At 36.1% G+C, this 20,922-nt stretch overlaps 1 protein-coding gene across 1 annotated transcript in view; it reads left to right on the forward strand.

Moving 5' to 3' along the window:
* The window catches only part of LOC126297767 (Down syndrome cell adhesion molecule-like protein Dscam2), a 1,507,668-nt gene that overhangs the window by 1,441,470 nt on the left and 45,276 nt on the right, over positions 1-20,922 (forward strand). Inside the window, exons 23-24 of the mRNA XM_049988942.1 lie at positions 1,299-1,733; positions 11,201-11,344. Of these exons, the coding sequence (XP_049844899.1) occupies positions 1,299-1,733; positions 11,201-11,344 (579 nt within the window). The remainder of the gene's footprint in view (positions 1-1,298; positions 1,734-11,200; positions 11,345-20,922) is intronic.

The following is a 20,922-nucleotide window of genomic DNA, read 5'->3' on the forward strand; positions in this document are numbered from 1 at the left end:
ACCCCAGGAATGTGTCAATAAAGTGTCCCCTTCCTGGGACAATGAATTCACGGTTTTCTTATTTCAATTTCCAGGAGTGTATTTAGCTTGTTCAGTTGTATGCAGTATAATAAACTAGTTATTATAGTACTGCCCGTAAATGGTTTGGGTTGGATTGTTTGGGGGAAGAGACCAAACAGCAAGGTCATCGGTCTCATCGGATAGGGAAGGATAAGGAAGGAAGTTGGCCATGCCCTTTGAAAGGAACCATCCCGGAATTTGCCTGGAGCAATTTAGGGAAATCACAGAAAACCTAAATCAGGATGGCCGGACGCGGGGTTGAACCATCGTCATCCCGAATGTGAGTCCAGTGTGCTAACCACTGTGCCACCTCACTCGTTACCCATAAATGGTTCAAATGGCTCTAAGCACTATGAGACTTAGCCCATAAATGGTAAATATGTTTGGAAAAACAAGTTCCTTATCATGTCACATAACTGTGGAGTAAAAGACTGGGTCCAAAAACAACCCTCTGGCTATTACTTAGCTATATTCTGTCATCTCTTTTTTCCCAGGTGTTTAATTAGCAAGGTATGTGGAAATGTGTTGTGGAGTTCACAAGAGTACGATGTAGGAAATTACTAAAGTTTTTGGTTGGGACGTAAGATGTGCTCAGGTGGATTAGTATTGTCCATGGAAGGTGAACGACCAGGTTTAAGTTTTAATGTATCAGGAGTTTGACTACATCATGTACTCTGAGCAGAGAGAAAGACGGTTTCTAACAACTTGTATTAATTACAATCGTACTCTGTGGAAGCTAAGAATGTTTATGAATACTTATACTTGTATAAATTATCTTCTGAGTTATTAGAGCAATTGTTAAATATCTACTTAAATTTTGATGATTTGCTTTATACCTGAGTTCACAGTTGGTAAGAATTTTTAAATGAGTCCATCCCACCTGTAACTGTCAGTATTTGGCTTTTGGTTTTAAAATGAAACAAAAATCGATGATTGCAGATGGGGTGGAATCATTTAAACAAAACCAAACTTTAATTTTCCATTTATGAAGTTCATTACTAAGAAACATGTGCTGTTATTTCAATTAGGCTTTTCATCCTAACATCTGTAATAGTTTAGTCCAAGTAATATTCAACAGATTTCATAGACAATAAAGCAGAGAATATAATTTATGCATTATTTCACAGGTTGAGTGTATTTTTTCTTAAATTTATTGTATTGATGCTCATTGTAATAGGCAAATATTAATCACTTTTCATTTCAAACTTTCATTTCATATATAATTTTAAACATTCCAGTTGCTCCTTCTGCTCCACTATTGCAAGTCTCTGGTACTAGCACCTCATGGATTCAACTGAAGTGGAATCCAGTGAAAAATGGCGGTAGTGCTGTGAGAGGATACTTGCTTAATTTTCGAAAAGAAGGAGGTGGTGAATGGGAAGAAAGACTCCTTCCAAGAGATGCAACATTGTACCAACTGCAAGGCCTCACTTGTGGAACTGAGTATCATCTGCAGTTGTTTGCATTCAACTCCATTGGAAGTGGTGCTCCAAGTGAACTTTTAGTTGTTAGAACAAATGGGTCCCGTCCAGTGAAACCAAACTTCTCTGAATTTATCTCTGTGAATATCACAACAGTTATATTAAACTTCAAATCCTGGAGGGATAATGGATGTCCAATTATTTCATTTGGAGTTGAATACAGGGAGAGCTCACAGCAGGACTGGATAACTGGTAGGTACAAACAATAGTTTTCCATTACAAAAGATTGTTTCACAAGTATTCAAACCTTAAGCATATCAAAGTCAGACTTGGTGACTGCACTGACATCTTTACAGGGAGATGTTGGCTTGGTGATAATGTGCAACAATTCACTGCCAACACCTGGTGAGCATTTTTGAAACCTGAATTGCCATTTTCCACAAATTATTATGTAATGTAAATTAAAATTGCCTAACATTTGCTAACCTATATGTTGAGGTGATGTGGAAAAATAATGTTGTAGGGGAAATTGTAGCATTTACTTGATGACACAGTTTTAAAGTGTGTCTTTTGCATCTTCATGACACTGTTATCATTTGCAAGCTGACTTATTACATACTAAGCTTCACAGTCATATAATGTTGACATGTGAGTGACCTTCTAGATTCAACAGAAAATTTAATCAATTTACTTATGGTACAGTAATTACAGCCAAGCTTGTGTCATACAGAATTCTTCACATAAGACTACAATATTTTATACTTCTTTAACACTGCAATCTCATAGTCTGTATTGTAGAAACAAATCTAGTGTGGCACAATGCATAAGGAAACAGTAGGAACACAATTGGGTGACCAGTGAAATCCACGATAAATATAAATGTAAGACGAATATAAATGTTAAAGTGTATGTAGCTCATTTAGATCTTGCTAGTGTCCTATCACCCTTGGAAAAAAAATCACATTTTCTCAGCAACTGGTAAATTTATGAGCTACATGGGTTCAAACGTTCGACTAAGACATAAAAATAAGATACATAGGCTCATACAAGAAAAAGGTGTAAATACACTCAATGAAAATAAGTATCACATGCAGAGTAATTTCAAATTCTTCCAGAAGGTTGAAAATCTGACCAACATTGGATTCACTCCCTCAGAAATAAGCGCACTAAACAAAGGCCTGAAATTTAACATACTATCACACCTTGGAAACAGTATGACTAAAAATATTATTGCAAAACACTAAAGTAGCACTTGATATGACCCAGTGGTCACCTTATGTGTCAGTCATAGGCTATCTGAAAATACTTAATTGAATGCTAAATCTAGATGTACTTTATTATTTTAGAATGGCAAAAATGAACAGATAGCTTCAGTTGTATTGTTACATCTAGTGCAGCTATAATTATGAAAGTGCTGCAGCTAATGTAATTAAGTGAAGTATGGAGTATGGAGGAGGTAGTATAGGGGTGCTCCTCATACATGCGGTCCTCTATTGCATTTAAGAAAACACTAAATGTGGATTGATATGAACATATTTTATGGCTTTGTGTACTGCATACTGTAGCGGTACAGTTTTGGATAATGATTGTTTCTATCAGTATGACAATGCATTCTCTGACAATGTGGCATCTGTCAGATAATGACATGTAGATGATAATATTTCTGAAATGGCCTGGCCTACCCAGAGTCCCATCCTGAACTCAGTGGAATACTTTTGGGATGAATTAGAATGTCGACCTCACCCCAGTCCTTAGTGTCCAACATCACTAGCTTCATGTTTTCAGCTCTTGAGGAAGAATATGCCACCATTCCTCCAGAGACATCCAGACACCTCAATGAAAGTGTTCCCTGCAAAAATGAAGCCATCATACAGCCTAAGGGTGGACGCATCCTGTATTAATGTCCACCAATAGAGTCGGGATACTTTCAATCAGATAATGCACCTACATTAAATTGAAACAAAGTTCTACCACACAATACTCTATAAATAAAAGTCACAGTCTGCTTCTGTGCATGTTTAGAGATGTTCATATTTGCATTGTAGCCAAGAGCTTGAGATCATACTGTCAGGTTTGCCATAGTTGTTAATCGTTAGCTTCAGGGTAAAGCACAGTGGAAAATAAAATTTATGAGTAGTACTGCAGTCAATCATTCCTGAAGGAAATGTTTTTGGTGTGTGGAGTTCTTCAACACATTCATTAGAAATCAGTACTAGCAACTTAGCTGCATAGCTCTTCAGTATCTTCCTATGTACCTACATACCAACCAAACCAGAAAACAAGAAATAAGTGCTTTAAGATCTGGATGCACATTGCATCGTCCAAAAATCCCATTCTGCTGTGAAGACAATGTTTTCTTAAGTGTACTAGAAGTGTTCCTCAACTCTTAAAAATCTCTCTAGGGATGGTTGGTAGAATAGCAGCTGCTTAAATTAGTAGAGGCACTTTTAAACAATCTTACAAGATTTAGACCCAAAAACAGGTTATTTCATTACGGAATTTCCCACTCATAATCATTAGACATTGCTACTGGTAAATTTAGCTGGAGAGCTCTTCAGTATCTTCCTTTGCACCTCATTTTGTTTCACATACTATAACTTTTCCTTGCTTACATAACTGATGACAGCTAAAAGGATGACAGTTTTCACTGTTTGTGTGGAATTAACAATGTACACAATTGTCAGAAGAAGCTTGAAACAATGGTTTCATGAGTTGTTTTGAAGTATAATGAGATGCACTGTCTATAGTCAAAAAGTACGGTAAATGAGATAACTAGCTGCACATTGTAACGAACTAGACATTTAACTGTAATCACCTTTTTCTTCATTTAAACTTAAAACTGAATTAATTACTCCAGAACAATGAAAAATTAAAGAGAACTTGACTGCAGCATAGATGAAAAAGGTAAAAAATTTCACAGCAGATTCCTCAGGATGTGACAGACATTGTTGTTGTGGTCTTCAGTCCAAAGACTGGTTTGATGCAGCTCTCCATGCTACTCTATCCTGTGGAAGCCTCTTCATCTCCCAGTACCTACTGCAACCTACATCCTACTGAATCTGTTTAGTGTATTCAACTCTTGGTCTCCCTCTTCGATTTTTATCCTCCAATACTAAATTGGTGATCCCTTGATGCCTCAGAATATGTCCTACCAACCGATCTCTTCAAGTCAAGTTGTGCTACAAATTTCTCTTCTCCCCAATTCCGTTCAATACCTCCTCATTAGTTATGTGATCTACCCATCTAATCTTCAGCATTCTTCTGTAGCACCACATTTCGAAAGCTTCTATTCTCTTTTTGTCTAAACTATTTATTGTCCACGTTTCACTTCCGTACATGGATACACTCCATACAAATACTTTCAGAAAAGACTTCCTGACACTTAAATCTATACTCAATGTTAACAAATTTCTCTTCTTCAGAAACGCTTTCCTTGCCACTGCCAGTCTACATTTTATATTCTCTCTACTTCAACTATTATCAGTTATTTTGCTCCCCAAATAGCAAAACTCAGTTACTACTTTAAGCGTCTCATTTCCTAATCTAATTCCCGCAGCGTCACCCGATTTAATTCAACTACATTCCATTATCCGCATTTTGCTTTTGTTGATGTTCATCTTATATCCTCCTTTCAAGACACTGTCCATTCCGTTCAGCTGTTCTTCCAGGTCCTTTGCTGTCTCTGAAAGAATTACAATGTCATCGGCGAACCTCAAGGTTTTAATTTCTTCTCCATGGATTTTAATTCCTACTTTTTGTTTTGTTTCCTTTACTGCTTGCTCAAGGTTAGGTGCAGTGGTCTGGAAAAAATGTACTGCATAAAGCATTTAAGACAAGGTTGGCTTCATATCCACCATGGGCTTCAGGCAGTCATTGCCTTGAAGGAATCATTGTTTTAAAGTTTGCAACTACAGATAGCACAGGGGACTGTATGTGAATGTTCCTACATCTTTGAAGTAACATTTACTCAATTTTACAGAACATGATAAACATATGCATGAGTTTATTGGAAAGCTGAAAAATGAACAATTGTTAGGAAAGAGATTAAGTAATTGAAAAGCTATCAAAGTTGTGTTATTAATGCATTATCTTTACTCTGTGTTAAATGCAACAATACTAATATTATGAAAAAATGCAAAAGTTGTATGGAGGAACAAATACATTATAATTAATTTTGATAGTGGGGTGTTACTATGTGTAGTTTTCAATACATGCTTTTATTCTCTGCTGAGAGTCCTTCAGAGGAACAAGAAGTTAGGTACAGTGGTCTGGAAAAAATGTACTGCATAAAGCATTTAGGACAATGATGGCCTCATATCCACCATGGGCTTCAGGCAGTAATTGCCTTGAAAGAATCATTGTTTAAAAGTTTGCAACTACAGATAGCGCAGGGGACTGTATGTGAATGTTCCTACATCTTTGAAGTAACATTTTCTCAGTTTTACAGAACATGAATACGGTTCAGGAAATGTGTTTGCAGACAATATTAATGGGATAATTGAGGGATACAAAGGCACAGGTAAAGTTAATGAATTATAGTCAGCTTGTTATAAATTAAACATATCTCATGGAAAAGAGTATTTGCTGAGGAAAGGATGGCCACTACAGCAACATAAGTAACTTTTTGCTTTCCACATTTTCTACATACAAAGGTTGGAAGTTGGCCAAGTACATTCTAAGTCAAACTACCAATAGTTGTCTGTGTTCTAATTAGGTGTAAGCACAACATGACCAACAGACTGAATGCAACTTTATTCTATGGAAGCATTAACAACTTCAACACAGTATTTAAATAACATTCAGCAGGAACCAATTATGTACACATAGAAAACTGAGGCCGAACAGCTGCCTTCAATAGACTGGGTCCCACAGTGGGCTATGATAGTGATATATCACACACGTCTGAGGCACCATCTGTGGATGGCATAGCATTGCCAAACATGTGGCCTTTCGAAAGTATGTGCACGCATCACTGCAATCTGAGACTGTAAAATGACCCACATGACTTCCACTTTTTTTACAGTGGCCTGATTAACTGGAGTAAACCGTGGCATTCAGTTTCACCATGAGTTTATATAATAAGTCTCCCATTAGTGAACTTATCAGATAATGAGTGATACTCTGAACAGTACAGGCCTTTCTTCGAGTCTCCTCATGAAAAAATTAGCAGAAAAGCTTCATGATTGACCATTCAAAATAGTCTCATGTTTGTATCTTGATATGCTTGTACTTATGTCTCCTAGAAAGTAAATTATTTTTGCATAGCATGGTACAGCTTAAGGTGTGGGAAAACTTGGTTATAATGGGGCATACAGAAAAATAAAGGGTATTTCTTTGGGGAGATGACTCTCAGAAAATTTTAATGATATATTGTAACATCAGTAGTGAAAATGTGTGAAATTAAAATAACATCCAAATTGTTTTAATTAATTGTGGGACTGCAAAATGACTGTTCCATTGTTCCATAAACTGGGCATTTCCTGTATCACATGGACTACAGCATACACAGCCTAGTAAAGGAACGACAATAATATATCTTCCATATGGCCAGGTGTACAGTAAGGCATTTATTAGTTCCCTAGTTTATGGCATCCATCTTTTAACAAAAATCAGTCAATATTGGCAGAATTTCAATAACTCCATAGCTTAGAATGACAAAGTTCCAGTCAACACATCTATATCTGTACTCTTACATTGTCTAAAGTGCACTTGAATTCTTACTTAATTGTGTTACCTGGGTAGTCATGTGTCATATAAGAATTCTCTTGAAATTAACATCATAAAATGTTAATAACATTTCTGGATAATTGTGTTGTCAATAGTGAAATTCATTTAGTCCAAGATAAATATTGTGCAATGGAAAAACCAAAACTACACTCTGGATGGCAAAATGCATGTGTGCCAGAAACTGTATGTAGTTGTCACAACAGCACCAACATTCCTTTGTGGCACAGTTCTCTGACTATCTCACTCTTAAGTACCAACATTAATAATTATTTCTGGTGAAAAGCTCTCATTTTTCAAGCTAAGTGGCAGTTTTAAAAAACCACAATGTTTTAGTGAATGTCATATTCATCATTCCCTAGTGAAGTACTGGGTTTTTAAATGCTTTCTGATAGCTTTTCATTAACATTATAAACTGGGAGAATTGACATTTCTGGTCTATGAATTTATTTATATCTTTTTTGGTTGATGATGAGGACTTGTAACTCGTTACTATAACTGGGAGTGTGTATTACCATTGCATTCAGTGTCACTGTCCTATTGCCATTTGTGGCTATTTGATGTAGTTTCTTGGATTTTTTGCACTTATCACAATGGGGCCATAAAATCATTTTTTAATCTTTGTAATGTATTGGAAATACCTCCATTGCAGTCACTTAGTTTTCATATTGCTCATGTACACTTGCAATAGCTAAATATCTCTGTAACAATTTCTTGAGGGATAGTTTTTGATCCTTTTGCATACCATTCATAAAATTCAATACTTAATACCAGTTAGCACATGTCTTATTTCAGTGTATTGGGAAACTTGTTGACACCTCTTATCACCATGAATGTCATTTTCTCCTCCTCAAAATGAATGAATGAATCAAAGTCCATTACAACCTGTATGCCATATCTTAAGTGCTGATAACATGTGCCTTATAACAAGTATAAAAAGAATGGGTTTTTACAATGGTTTTTAACTAGTTACATTTGCATTTAGTAAACGAATCATAGCACAAATCACACATTTGCTGGACCAGAAATCAAAACAGTAATATTAAATTCAGACTACAAGCACAACACTGTGTGCACACAGCACAAGTAAAATTTTACCTTATGATTCACATATAAGATGTGGTAGTTTTACCAGCCATAAAAAAACATACTTTTGCTGAATAGTATTTCTGATGTGCCATATCCATCATGAAAACCATAGTGATTAAATCCTAAGTTATTTACATAATGATTACATTGATGAAAGACATTCTGAGCATTTTTGCCACTGAGCCACTAATTTGCTGTATATTACACATGCATGGAATCACTCCACTCAGCAATATTATGAGGATCAGAGCATGAAGAATATTAACATTCTAAATGTTTATATTACACAACATGGATGGTTTTTCTCAATTATGTTACGTTCACATTACAGCAGCTTCACATGGAGGCACATCTAGATTGTTGTAGTTTTCTGCTGACCAAATCCACCATAAAAAGTACAGTGGTTATCATATAGCAATATTGTGATTAATCTGAATTACAGAAGCCCGGTTGCTTCTTTCATAGATGTGTGAGCATAGTGAAAACTTAAACACAGAATTTATGAAAGCTAGATGCGTTTTTCCTATAAACATTGGTATAAAAAATGAAATCTACTCTAATCTTAGCATTATGTCTCATTACGTGAAATTTTAAAAAAATTTCTTCTAATGTACACATTACTTTAATCAGACTTACATCACGGATAACTTCTGTGAGTCACAGGAACTTACAAAGTTTTCTAATACTCATCATTTATTCTTCCCACCCACCTGAACAATATTTTTGTAGAAAATGACGCAAGTGTACTGATTACTTACACAACAAACATCTAATTCTAAAATATTTTTTTCCCTTGATTAAGCTTCTCCCATGCACCCATTTCAGTAACTATCTTTCCTGAAGAGGGAAACATACAAAAAAATCAATTTTATAAAATTTAACTGCTGAATCTGCCATTCATAAACAGATGTTTCTATGTATGGCTTTCCAGATGAATAATTTCTGCTATAGTTGTAGTGTTGTAAAAATTTTATGTGCAGTAGTATTTTGAAATTGTGGCGCAAAGTACAGTGACGCAATGGTATCGGTACCATGCTAGATTCAGGTTTGCATTGAAGGATATCTGATGTCTCATCCAGCACTATAGAGTTAAAATTTGAATATTTTACTAAATTAGTCCTTGTGATTGGCAATGTAGGTTTTGATTCAAAATAGTGGAAATATTACTCTGTGTGAATGGTAACACTATTTTTTAATCAAAAAATGGGCATGTATTATGTGGTTTTACATGAGTCTGAGTGGGAGCTCATTTCTAGTAACTAGAATGTAACTAATATCCAAAACTGTAACAAAAAGAAAAATAGAAATGCATTTGAAAAGCTGCTTTATCACCAGTAATCTATTCTGTCAGTTACTAGTTATATTGTCTTGGTCTGTGATTTAATGACCATCATGTACTTTCTCCCACAAAAAGTATTCCTCAACCTCATTGTATAGTGTCAGTCATTTTCTACTACTTAAGCATTCATTTCTCTTTCAAAACCAGTTTCAATTCAGGCCAATTTATAGTTCATTGCTTATATTTTTTGACAATTTCTATGTCCCTTCCTCCTGAGTTTTCTTTGTTCTATCTCCAAAAGATTTGAATGTCCTGTTGTTTGCCTCTGACTTTATGCCAATCTTATACTAATAACCTACATTACATTGTGGTTATTTCTCTCCCCTGCATGCTTCAGTCTGCATAAGACATTTGCTCCCCCCCCCACCCCAAAAAAAAAAAGAAGTGACTAACAACAACATCTTGTGAATTGCTTCTTATCACATAGCAGCATGAGAATAGTGCAGTTGGTAGACAGCATTTAAATTAATTTAGATCTGTCTCATTTTTCCCTCAACTTATCTTTTCTCTTAAGCAAATAGTACAGTGGTTAAGGCATTAAACTTTTATTCAATGTAAGTGGTGTTAGCCCAGCGAGGCCATTCAAATTTAGATTTTCTGTATTATCCATAAATATTTTCATTAAAATACCTATATGATTTTCTTGAATGGGTTATGCCTTAAAATATTCCTAGATTTTTCTTCTGAATTAGTGTATCAACTCCAATAACCTTACTGTCAATGAGTCATTAAGTTATTGTAGCCTTCTCACCTACCCATTCCATACCAGCATTGTACATGATGGTGTACATAAGTGTTCTCTGCAAATTGCTTGGTAGATATTGGAAGACTCCTGTGAATGAGAGTAAAATGTATCAGTCTCTGCCTACCTCCAATCCAGTTTCTGTGTAATTTACATGTCAGCATACATATGAACCATTGTGATCTAGAGGCTTTGTCTCTACTGCCCCTTCTGGTTCCCTTTAGCTTCGATTGTAGAGATAGTACTGAGCATTCTTAAAATGTATCCCTTTTCATATTGTTGATGGGTTCAACAATTCTATACATTGAAGCACTGAACTTTACTTCATTACTCTACCAGTGCTTTCTTTAAAACCATTTAAACTTGAAATTGGATTTTAGCTTTTCAATGATCATGTCCTCCATTTCTACTTCATTTCACCTTGCCCCCCCCCCCCCCCCTTAACACCCCAAAAAATAATCTTTCTCTGTCTCATGCTCCCACCCCCACTCCTCTCTCTCTCTCTCTGTCTCTCTCTCTCTACAACATGAGAAAACATACTACAGCTTCAGCAACTAATTTCACATTCTGTCTGTGTTATGATAAGCTATCCCTTTCCAGAACTGTATAATTTTGTGCCCTCAAAAATATATCTGCCCATTGCTCAATTACTGTTTGGTGAAACTTTATGAATATGTATGACTGTGACAGTAACACAGAATGAGAATTTTTTTGTTAAATACTGTAAGTTTCATATATATATATATATATATATATATATATATATATATATATATATATATATATATATATAATATAACTGATTCCTATGTATTGTTAATGCAGCAGGTAATAATTTAGCAGTGAGGGAACACTTCCCAGTTATGGGTCTTTGGCCAGGAACAACATACATTTTTCGTATTACATCTACAAACAGTGCTGGAACTACTAGTGGAGAGTATAGAATAGTGACACAAAGTGCAGTAAGTGGTAAGAGAAGTATATTAATCCATACAGCTATCAATTTTACAGTAATTTAGTATAATTTCTAGAAAGTTTTCCTACTAGCTTAAGTGTTAATTTATAGACAGGGAATGGCATTTTATTCTTTTGTGTTAAAATGTTTTCTTTTGCATGAATTTTGTAGCTTGTGTCATGTCTTGGCTGTAGTGGTACAATTACAAGCACTGTTTTGGTGTTTCAAACCATTTTCATTTATAAGTAATAGTAGATAATCAAGAATTACATTTACAATGAAAAAAATCAATAAAACAGGTTTAGTTATTAATATTGAAAGACAGTGCTACATTGCAGAATGCTCTGTCTTGGTTCAAAACAATGCATTTCACCTGGTCATGGCATCATCAGATTATCTGGAAGTACAAAGAAAATTGGATGTAATAAATAACCAGGTGTGGTCCCATTGTGAGATACTATACTCAAAATTGAAAACCAGAAACGTAAATATGTAAGATGTAAAGCACAGGAAAGCACATGAAAAAATGTTATAATTATTGCCAAAAAGCATTTGTCAAATATTCCTAAAATACCTGGTACATGAATGTGGAAAACACCATAAGAGATGGTATGAAAACCACCAACAATAAACCTACAGAAGAATACTTAAAGTGTGTAACTGTCAGATTACTTTGTGTTATGTGGGTCATCAGTCATAGCAGTGCATAGTAAGGCCATGCTCATAGACTGTAAATGTGGCCCTGGAACAATGTGCCAGTGGCCGATCTGCCCTCGCACAAAGTAGTCTTTGAATAAGAATTGCCAGATGGTGTTAGAAAAATAACCACCACTAGGTGGCATCAAATGCAGGTGCAAAGCCATCAACGAAAAATCAATATAGTAGGGAGAAAGAAATTCTCATAGGCAACCTACAAACATGTAATACAATAAACGGAATCGGCAAGCCGACAAACGGTGAGAAGATAAAGTACAAAGTATTATACTACACAACGTCTAAACAGAAACCTTCCTAATTCAAAACTTAGCAAAACTGTGCACCAGGGCACTAGTTAGAATGTTCATAAGTGGAAACACTTACCAGTAAAAAAATTTAAAATTTTTTATGCAGAATGCATAAAACTAAAAGAGTAATGGGCCAGCAATTGTGAAGAGTCTGTAGCTCAAAACACATACATTATAATCCTAAAATTGGTGTACACTGCTGTTCACATGAACAGGAACCTTCAGTGTAAAACAAAACAAAACTGTAAACCTCAAATATTCCACAAAATATAATTCAGTGCCAAAACTATAATTTTTTTAAGGTGAAACCATAACAGTAACCTACAACAAGCCTTGTAAATTACATTACCGGTACCTGCATAATAAAATAGTATGCACAGAGGATGGGTTGGGAGACATATAGGGGAGAGTACATTATCAGTAAAATTAAGTAAAATGACTAAAGCAAAAATGGAACCTGTGATTGTGAAGCACATATAGGGCTGCACGACTAGTTTATAAGCTAAAATTACCATAAAACTGTGCTATGAAGAGCAGGAACCTTCAAGATAAAACAAGACAAGCTAAAAAAAAAAACCAAGAATTCTATAAAGAGAATTATGTAATTACATAACCTGGATTTTTAATGTTAAAAATATGAAGAGCGCTTGACAATTTCAATTTCTTCCAGAAGTCTCCTCCCTTTGAGAGTATGATATGAAATCACAGAAACGGGAACTTAGCATAACTATTCTATTCTAACTTCGATACTGCAGTGAAGGGTTGTGGGCATCACCATGGTTACTTGGCGCTGTCTTTAGTCTATATGTACAGCTTGTCAATGATCAAAGGACTGTAGCCATTATTAAAAGCCACAAATTTTAAATGTCCCAATTTCCTATTAATAGAGTCTGCCGTAAATGTAATTTCAGTAATACAATATATCATGGCTCTGAAGAAACCAGTCCTATGTTTATGGGGATGACAGGATGTGTCATGTGTGACAGAATTGCTTGTCAAGGGTTTAAGGTAAATATCGAATTTGATAATATTGCCTATAGGTCAAACATTCAAATCGAGGTCATTAGGACTCCCTCGCTATTCATAACTTCATACGTAAAGATCTTTATTACTTTATTACTAGAGCTATGTCATTTACCAGCCATGACTGGACAGACTGCATCAAGATTAATTACATATATAGATTTAAAAAAATATTCACAAAATTAAGACATTTATACTTAATAGAAGCAATATTTGTTTGTCCATTCACTTTGGTCACTATTAAATAATTCACCAATGGAGTACAATGGGTGTTCTTTCAGGTCCTGTGCTACTCTCCTTCTGAATGTTCCTAGTGGCAGGGATTACACTTCTTGAGGCAGTGAGCTGAACTTCTTTAGGGCAACCACTGGAAAGCTGTCTTGTGTTCCCATCAGTCGACATCTAGGTATTTCGTTGCTCCTCTTGTTATGGGTATTGTGATAGTGTATATCTTGCCTCATGCTACAGACTCCTTGGTTTTCTTTCAGGCTGATGAGAAATAAAAACACATACTGGCTGAAGACTGTAATAATTCATTACTGCTTGAATATAGGTCTGCAGTGCTCCTGTCTTTTGCTTGATGTGATTATTCTGAGAGCTTTTTTCTGTAGAATTAGCACATCCTTACAACCTGCAGAATGTCCCCATAGCAGTAGGCCTAATTGATGTGGCTATGGAATAGGGCATAATATGCTGTTATGAGATACTGGTGACTCAATACACCTTTTAACCTCCTCAGAAGGTATATTACATGGGAGAGCTTGGAGCACACATACACTGTGTGTTCATTCATTGTTAGTTTCCTATCATGAGGCCCAACAGTTTGACAGCCTCCATATTATCATGGCATCTGATGTTGTTACGGGTGCATATCAGATGTTGTGTTTTTTCTTCATTCATCTTCATTTTATTTTTGATGAACCATTCTTTAATGTTTTGGAAGAGTACATCTGTTTCTTGGAGTGATTCTGCAGCAGTTCTTCCTTTGGCAAAAAGGGTGGTGTCATCAGCAAACTGTAACATATTGTTGTTATAACCCTTATTACTGACATAAATAAGGAACAGGAGAGGCCCTATGACGGACCCTTTGGGGTACTCCATGTTCCAGCTTTTGTTCTTGTGATGTTGATCCATGAATTGATACCATTTGTCTCCGGTTTTCCACATAAGACTGAAAAGTTGCCAGAACAACACCTCTAACACCATAACACTTCAATTTATTGTGCAGTATCTTGTGGGAAATGCAGTCAAATACCTTGCTAAGATCACAGAGTGCCAGTGCCACACTTTCTCTGTCTTCAAATCCTTGCCTTATTTTTCTGGTTAAGTCCAGTGCTGTCATAAACATTGACTTTCCCTTGCGAAAACCATGCTGTGTGTCCTGGAAGAGCTTATTTACTTCAAAATAATTCTGTAACTGGAGTTTCATAACAGACTCCATAACTTTAGCTAGAACAGGAAATTGGTCTGTAGATGGACACTACACACGGGTCACCTTTTTTGTAGATTGGTACTGTCCGTGCTAGTTTAAGAAATTTTGGGAAGACACCAGAGGATAAGCATTTGTTAATTGCTATAGATAATGGTTGAGCAAGCTCTAGAATAATTTTCTTCAGCGTTGTGCAAGACATACCATAGATGATGTAACTATTTTTACGATATCCTTACGGTGCACTTCCTTCAAGTTTTCAAATGTGCTACTGGTTATGTTTCTCATGCGACTTGTGGGGACTAAGCCTGAGTCAGGTATTTCATTAATAGTATCTTTCACTATCCTAACAAAGTACTGATTGAAGGCGTCAGGGCTACCGGAATTTAAGGCTGAGGTGGGCTTTTTTCTGCACTTGTTTACCAGATTCCAAGCTGCTTTGCATGAATTGTGAGCCTCTTTAATGAACCTGTCATTATATCTCTTTTTTGCCTCCTCCACTTGCTTTCTGTGAATTCACTTGGCTCTTACATAGTTACAATGAAGCAGGTCTCTAGATGGGAGATCTCTAGCTGCTTTCATTCGGTCCCTGAGAATTAGCACAATGCATTTTAATTTTTTTAGCTCAGAGGTATACCACGTCTTCCCTGCAGTAGGTTTGTCCCTTCCTTTAGCTTTGCCTGTAGGATACTTCTTGTGGATTTCTGGAAATAAATCATCAAATTTAGCTTTTAATGATTGGAACAGACATTCGAATGAGGCACTGGCCCCCATTCCTGCAATTTTTTGTTGCCAGTTTACACTTGGCAGGGCTATTTTAAGATCATTCAGTCTTTCTTCTTCTATGATATTTTACTAAATGTGTAACTGGAGTGCCATGAGCTTGGTTGCAGTTGAGTCGAGCATTTGATACTTATTTCAATTACTAATGCACTGGAGTGCCATGAGCTTGGTTGCAGTTGACTCGAGCATTTCATACTTATTTCCATTACTAATGCACTATGGTCAGCAACCATTGGTTTAACTACACTGATATTATATAGTCCCAGATATTGAGGTTAGCGATAACTGTGTCTAGGCAGGTATCACCTCTTGTTGGCAGTCGGTTTGCAACAAACAGAGTGTAGCTATTTATCAAAGTCATGAAGGCTCTCTCTTTAGTGCTTCCATCACCTATATGTATGTTGAAATATCCACACAGTGCAATTTTAGATTTGAGACGTGTTAGGTAGGACAAACAGGTTTCCATTTGTGCAATAAAGTTTTCAAAATTACCATCTGGTGAGTGGTACACAGAGAAAATAATAAGGTCAATATCTGTTAACACTAGATCTAGGTCTGTGGAAAAGTTTTTTAAGTCTATTTCCTTTACACTAAGAGTCTTGCTTGCATATACAGATACACCACCATGAATTGTAGTAGTTCGATACCATGAATGTACCATGTCCAAATATTCAATGGCTCTGTAGTAGTTACCTTCTGCTTCATCTAACCAGTGTTCACAGATACATAAAACATCTGGTTTGACTTCTTCTACAAAGAATGATAGAAGGTCCACCTTGGTTCTTAAACACTGTATATTAACAACTGCTAAAACTATGGGCATATAACTATCATCTCTACTGTGAGATATTATGGGACCTTGGGTTTTTATTTCAGGCGCTATTTTATTGGGGCACTGGTCGATCTCCGGAATAAAAAACGCCTGACAACAATATTCTTTGGCCATAGTGTTGTGTCCATCACCTTGTCCTTTAGATGGAAGTCCACACCAATCTTGAAGCTGCTGTTCACACCCTTTTTTCCAGTTTTTCTACATGAAAGTTGCTATATCCTGGAAAGATTTTCTCAAGGAATTTGGTTACATTTTTCACTTTTCCTAAATGAATGCTTGAGGTCTTTCTTCCTCTATACTTTTCTTTAGTGCAGTTGCATACAGCATTACATTGAGGGCCACTGAACTCTGCTACCACACGCGCTATGTCGCGCTCATCGCCATCAGACACCAAGCACATGTCATCCACATAACGTCTGTAAAAACGGAGGTTGAAGTAGCGGAAGCTTAGGCAAAATAATTACATTCCAGATAGTTGACAACAATGTTAACGAGAAGCCCTGCAGCCGTTGGATGACATTTGCGTGCAGTTTGACGGTGATAGCGCGACACTGCACATCTGGTAGATGAGTCTAATGGGCTCCATAGTAAAATGATCGTTACGCATGAAGTTATGAATACCGAGGGAGTCGTAAACTTGCTCGATTTGAAACTTTGCCTTGTTCACAGCGTCATTAAATTCAATATTTACCGTAAATATGTCATCCCCATAAATATAAAATGGGTTCCTTCTGAGCCCAATATATCGTGTTACTGAAATTACTCTTACGGCTGAATCAATTTATAGGAAATAGGAAAATTTAAAAGTTGTGGCTTTTAATAATGCCTACAGTCCTTCCATCATTCTGGAGTATTAGGGTGTATTGCTGTGCGATTTGGGATCCGCATCGAAAAAGTACAAAGAAGGGCAGCTCGTTTTGTATTATCGAGAAATAGGTGAGATAGTGTCACAGGCATGGTACGTGAATTGGAGTGGCAATCATTAAAACAAAGGCGTTTTTCATTGCGGCGGGATCTTCTCATGAAACTTAAATCAGCAGTTTTCTCCTCCGATTGCGAAAACATTCTGTTGGCACCCACCTACATAGTGAGAAATGATCATCACGATAAAATAAGGGAAATCAGGGCTCGCACAGAAAAATTTAAGTGCTCGTTTTTCCTGCTTGCCTTCGAGGGTGGAACGGTAGAGAGACAGCTTGAAGGTGGTTCATTGAACCCTCTGCCAGGCACTTCATTGTGAATAGTTGAGTAATCACGTTGATGTAGACAAGCTGTACGTGTAGGCTGAAAGCAACGCCAAGTTACCGTGGAGATGTCCACAACCTTCACTGCAGGATTAAAGGTGTGCTAAATTCTCGTTTCTGGGTAACGTGTCGGATAGAATCGCCACACTCTCTCTTGATCTTAAAGAAAAGGTGTTGTTCACCAGCTGTAATATGATTCAGTATCAGTATATCCATAATGAGCAACCCCATAAAGATATGTAGGCTTATGCCGTTTCTGTAGTGTGCTGTATACGGGAAAACTAGATTCCTAGAACATTTACTCACAAGGAGGGCGCCGGCAAACATAATTCCCCCTTTGCTGACCATCTCAAATCTAGTGGCCACTCATGTTCAGGAACTCTATGATTTCATATCGCACTCCCAACACCTTCTTGAAGAAATTGAAATCATCAAGCATTCACATACTGTACTAGGAAGGATATCTTACTCTACGATCAATTGGCCAGTAAAAACAAACTTCCTTATGACTCTGTGTTCCCTATTTTTAAGGAGTTTTTAGGTTCCTATAGTGATGTTTAATCAATAAGGCTTGCTTTATGTTTATACCCCTTCATGTTTTTACCTTAAAACCCCTGATTACGTAATTACATAATTCTCTGTTTAGTAAACTTGGGATTTTGTAGTTTGTCTTATTTCGAAGATTTCTGCTGTTCACCGCAGAGTCTTATCGTAATTTTGGCTGATAGCCTAATCGCACAGTCCTAAATGTTCTTCAAATTCACAGGTCATGTTTATGCTTTAGTAATTTGATTAATTTTTAGTGATAATATGTGCCTTCCAACGCGTCCCCTGTGCGTTATATTTTACTATGAAGGTACTGTTTTTAATTTATAGACGTGTAGGTTTCTGTTATGGCTTTACCTTACAAATTCTAGCTTCGGAATTGCGTTATATCATATGGAATATTTGAAGTTTCAGTTTTGTCTTGTTTTATACTGAAGGTTCCTTCCCCGAGACTTCATGATTACTGGCCAATTACCCTGTTAGTTTTATTCATTCTGCAAAAAAGTAAATATTTTTTTAACTTCTAACTAGTTCCCCGGGGCAAAGTTTTGCTACATTTTTTTAATTACGAAGATTCCCGTTTGGATGTTGTATAGTACAGTTCTTTTCACTCTATCGGCCCATCGTTAGTCACTTTCCGAGTCTGCTAACTGGATGAAGTACTTCTGCTGCATTTCTTTTTCGCGTGTTTATATCTTGCTTATGAGGATTTCTTCCTCTCTGGCTCTGCTGTATTGATTTTTGATGTTTTGTGCCTGCATTTGGTGCCACCTAGTGACGGTTATCTTCACTAGCGCCATCCGTCGCTTCTGATTCAATCAATACTCTGAATACACTGCGTGAACGCTGAGCGGCCACCGGTGCTCTGTTCTGGGGCCATGTTTGGAGTAGATGCGGGCGGTGTTACTCTGCGCTGCTGTGGCTGGCGACTAACAATGCACGAGGTAAACAGACGGTAAACACGTTTTAACTCTTCTTATTCCTGGTGGTTTTGAATACTGTCTCTTACGTTGTTTTACACGTTCGTTTGCCGGATATTTCAGGCATACAATATTTGACGAATGATTTTGGGCAGTAATAACATTTTTTACTTATTTATATCATTTACGCCCTACATATTTAAATTTCTTGGTTTTTCTCATTTGAGTATAGTAAACTAAGTTATGACCACGCCCAGTTATTATATCCATTTTTATTGTACTTCCAGATAACCTGATGGTGCCCTAACCGGGTGAAACACGTCGTTTTTGAACCAATAAAGAGCGTTCTGCAATGTTTGACTGTCTTTTAATATTTATTACAATAGAAGGTTGCAGTACCACCGCACCTCAATCCATTGGAATAAATTTTGGGTAGGCTATATATTTATCATTTCAAAACAAACATTTCGTATTAATTAATAGTGTCAGAACAAAACATAATGCATATCTATAATTATTTCACGGTTAGAAGCTCATAGTTTTGGAATTTCAACTACTGTTGCTGCAGTCAAAAACTATATTTGAGCTTTGACTTACTGGTATGTAATAGTTTGCTTTCCATTGGTTCATGATGAGAATTTATGTATTTAGCACCTGTCTCTGTACATACGTTATTGGACTTGTCATACACAGAAATAAAAAATATGGAATGTACAAAACGAAATTGTCTGCTACATGTACCAGTACATTTTTTTTTTTTTTTTGCATGTGTATGTTGCATAATTTGTTTCCCAGTATAGAATGAATAGTAATATAGACACTATAGTAGTAGAGTATAAGCTGAAACATACTAAGATAAACTTCTCAGGGGATGTATCACACATCTGCATTTCCATATATTAGGGATTAGTTTATAAAATCATTTTCTTTATCTTAAAGATATTTATTCACTGGGTGCAAAATTTTCCAAGCTCTAATTTAAAATCTATATCATTCTTCTAGTCTTTAATGTACTGAGGCAATGCATTGTAGAGTTGAGTACCTATAAGTGGCAACAGAATGAAATTTTCCAAAGTATGCCATTCTGATGCCTTCTAAAGTGCAAACATTGTGATAACTCTCAGTGCAAAGCAGACCACGTAATTTTCATTTCCTGTTTCTGTTTCCCTACACTTTTGTCATTATGTTGTTTGCAGGATAAACTGATTTGAAACAGATGATTTTTTGTAACATTTGATCTAATGTCACTCAGATAAATTCTGCTATTTTGACATATTATCTGAAGTCTTTATTTTACACACACAGTGTTTTCTGTGACTCTTAAAGTTCAGTAACTGGATTTTGATTCACTTCTGCTTGGTTATTTTATTATTCCACATCAGGTTAGAGTTGCTTCTCATACCCTTTTACATTTTGTAAGTCCAAACCTATTGTCTTCAGTTATTTTATTGTAATTTTGTTTATTGTACTGTCAATTTTGAGACATCATAAACAGAATCAGTGAGTTCTCTCACTGTATGTTCATTAATACTTGGTAAGTATCGTAAGTACTGTTTCTTGAAACTTGGAAATGTTTCCAATTTTCATAAACTCCGAACAGAAGACTGAGCAACCTTTTCTGTCCTTTTCCTTTTAAATAGTATTAAATGCATACCTGTTGGGGTTATTGCTGCTACATTTTTTGAAGGTGTTTTGTGATTCAGTATTCATACTCATTCATATTGACAGATGTAATGTACATTTCACAAATGAGTTTGTTTCTAGAAGCTGTTACTCTTAATTATGATTACTACACTGAGGTGACATGTCAT

Source organism: Schistocerca gregaria, chromosome X (genome assembly GCF_023897955.1).
Source record: "Schistocerca gregaria isolate iqSchGreg1 chromosome X, iqSchGreg1.2, whole genome shotgun sequence".
NCBI classification, from domain to species: Eukaryota; Metazoa; Arthropoda; class Insecta; order Orthoptera; family Acrididae; genus Schistocerca; species Schistocerca gregaria.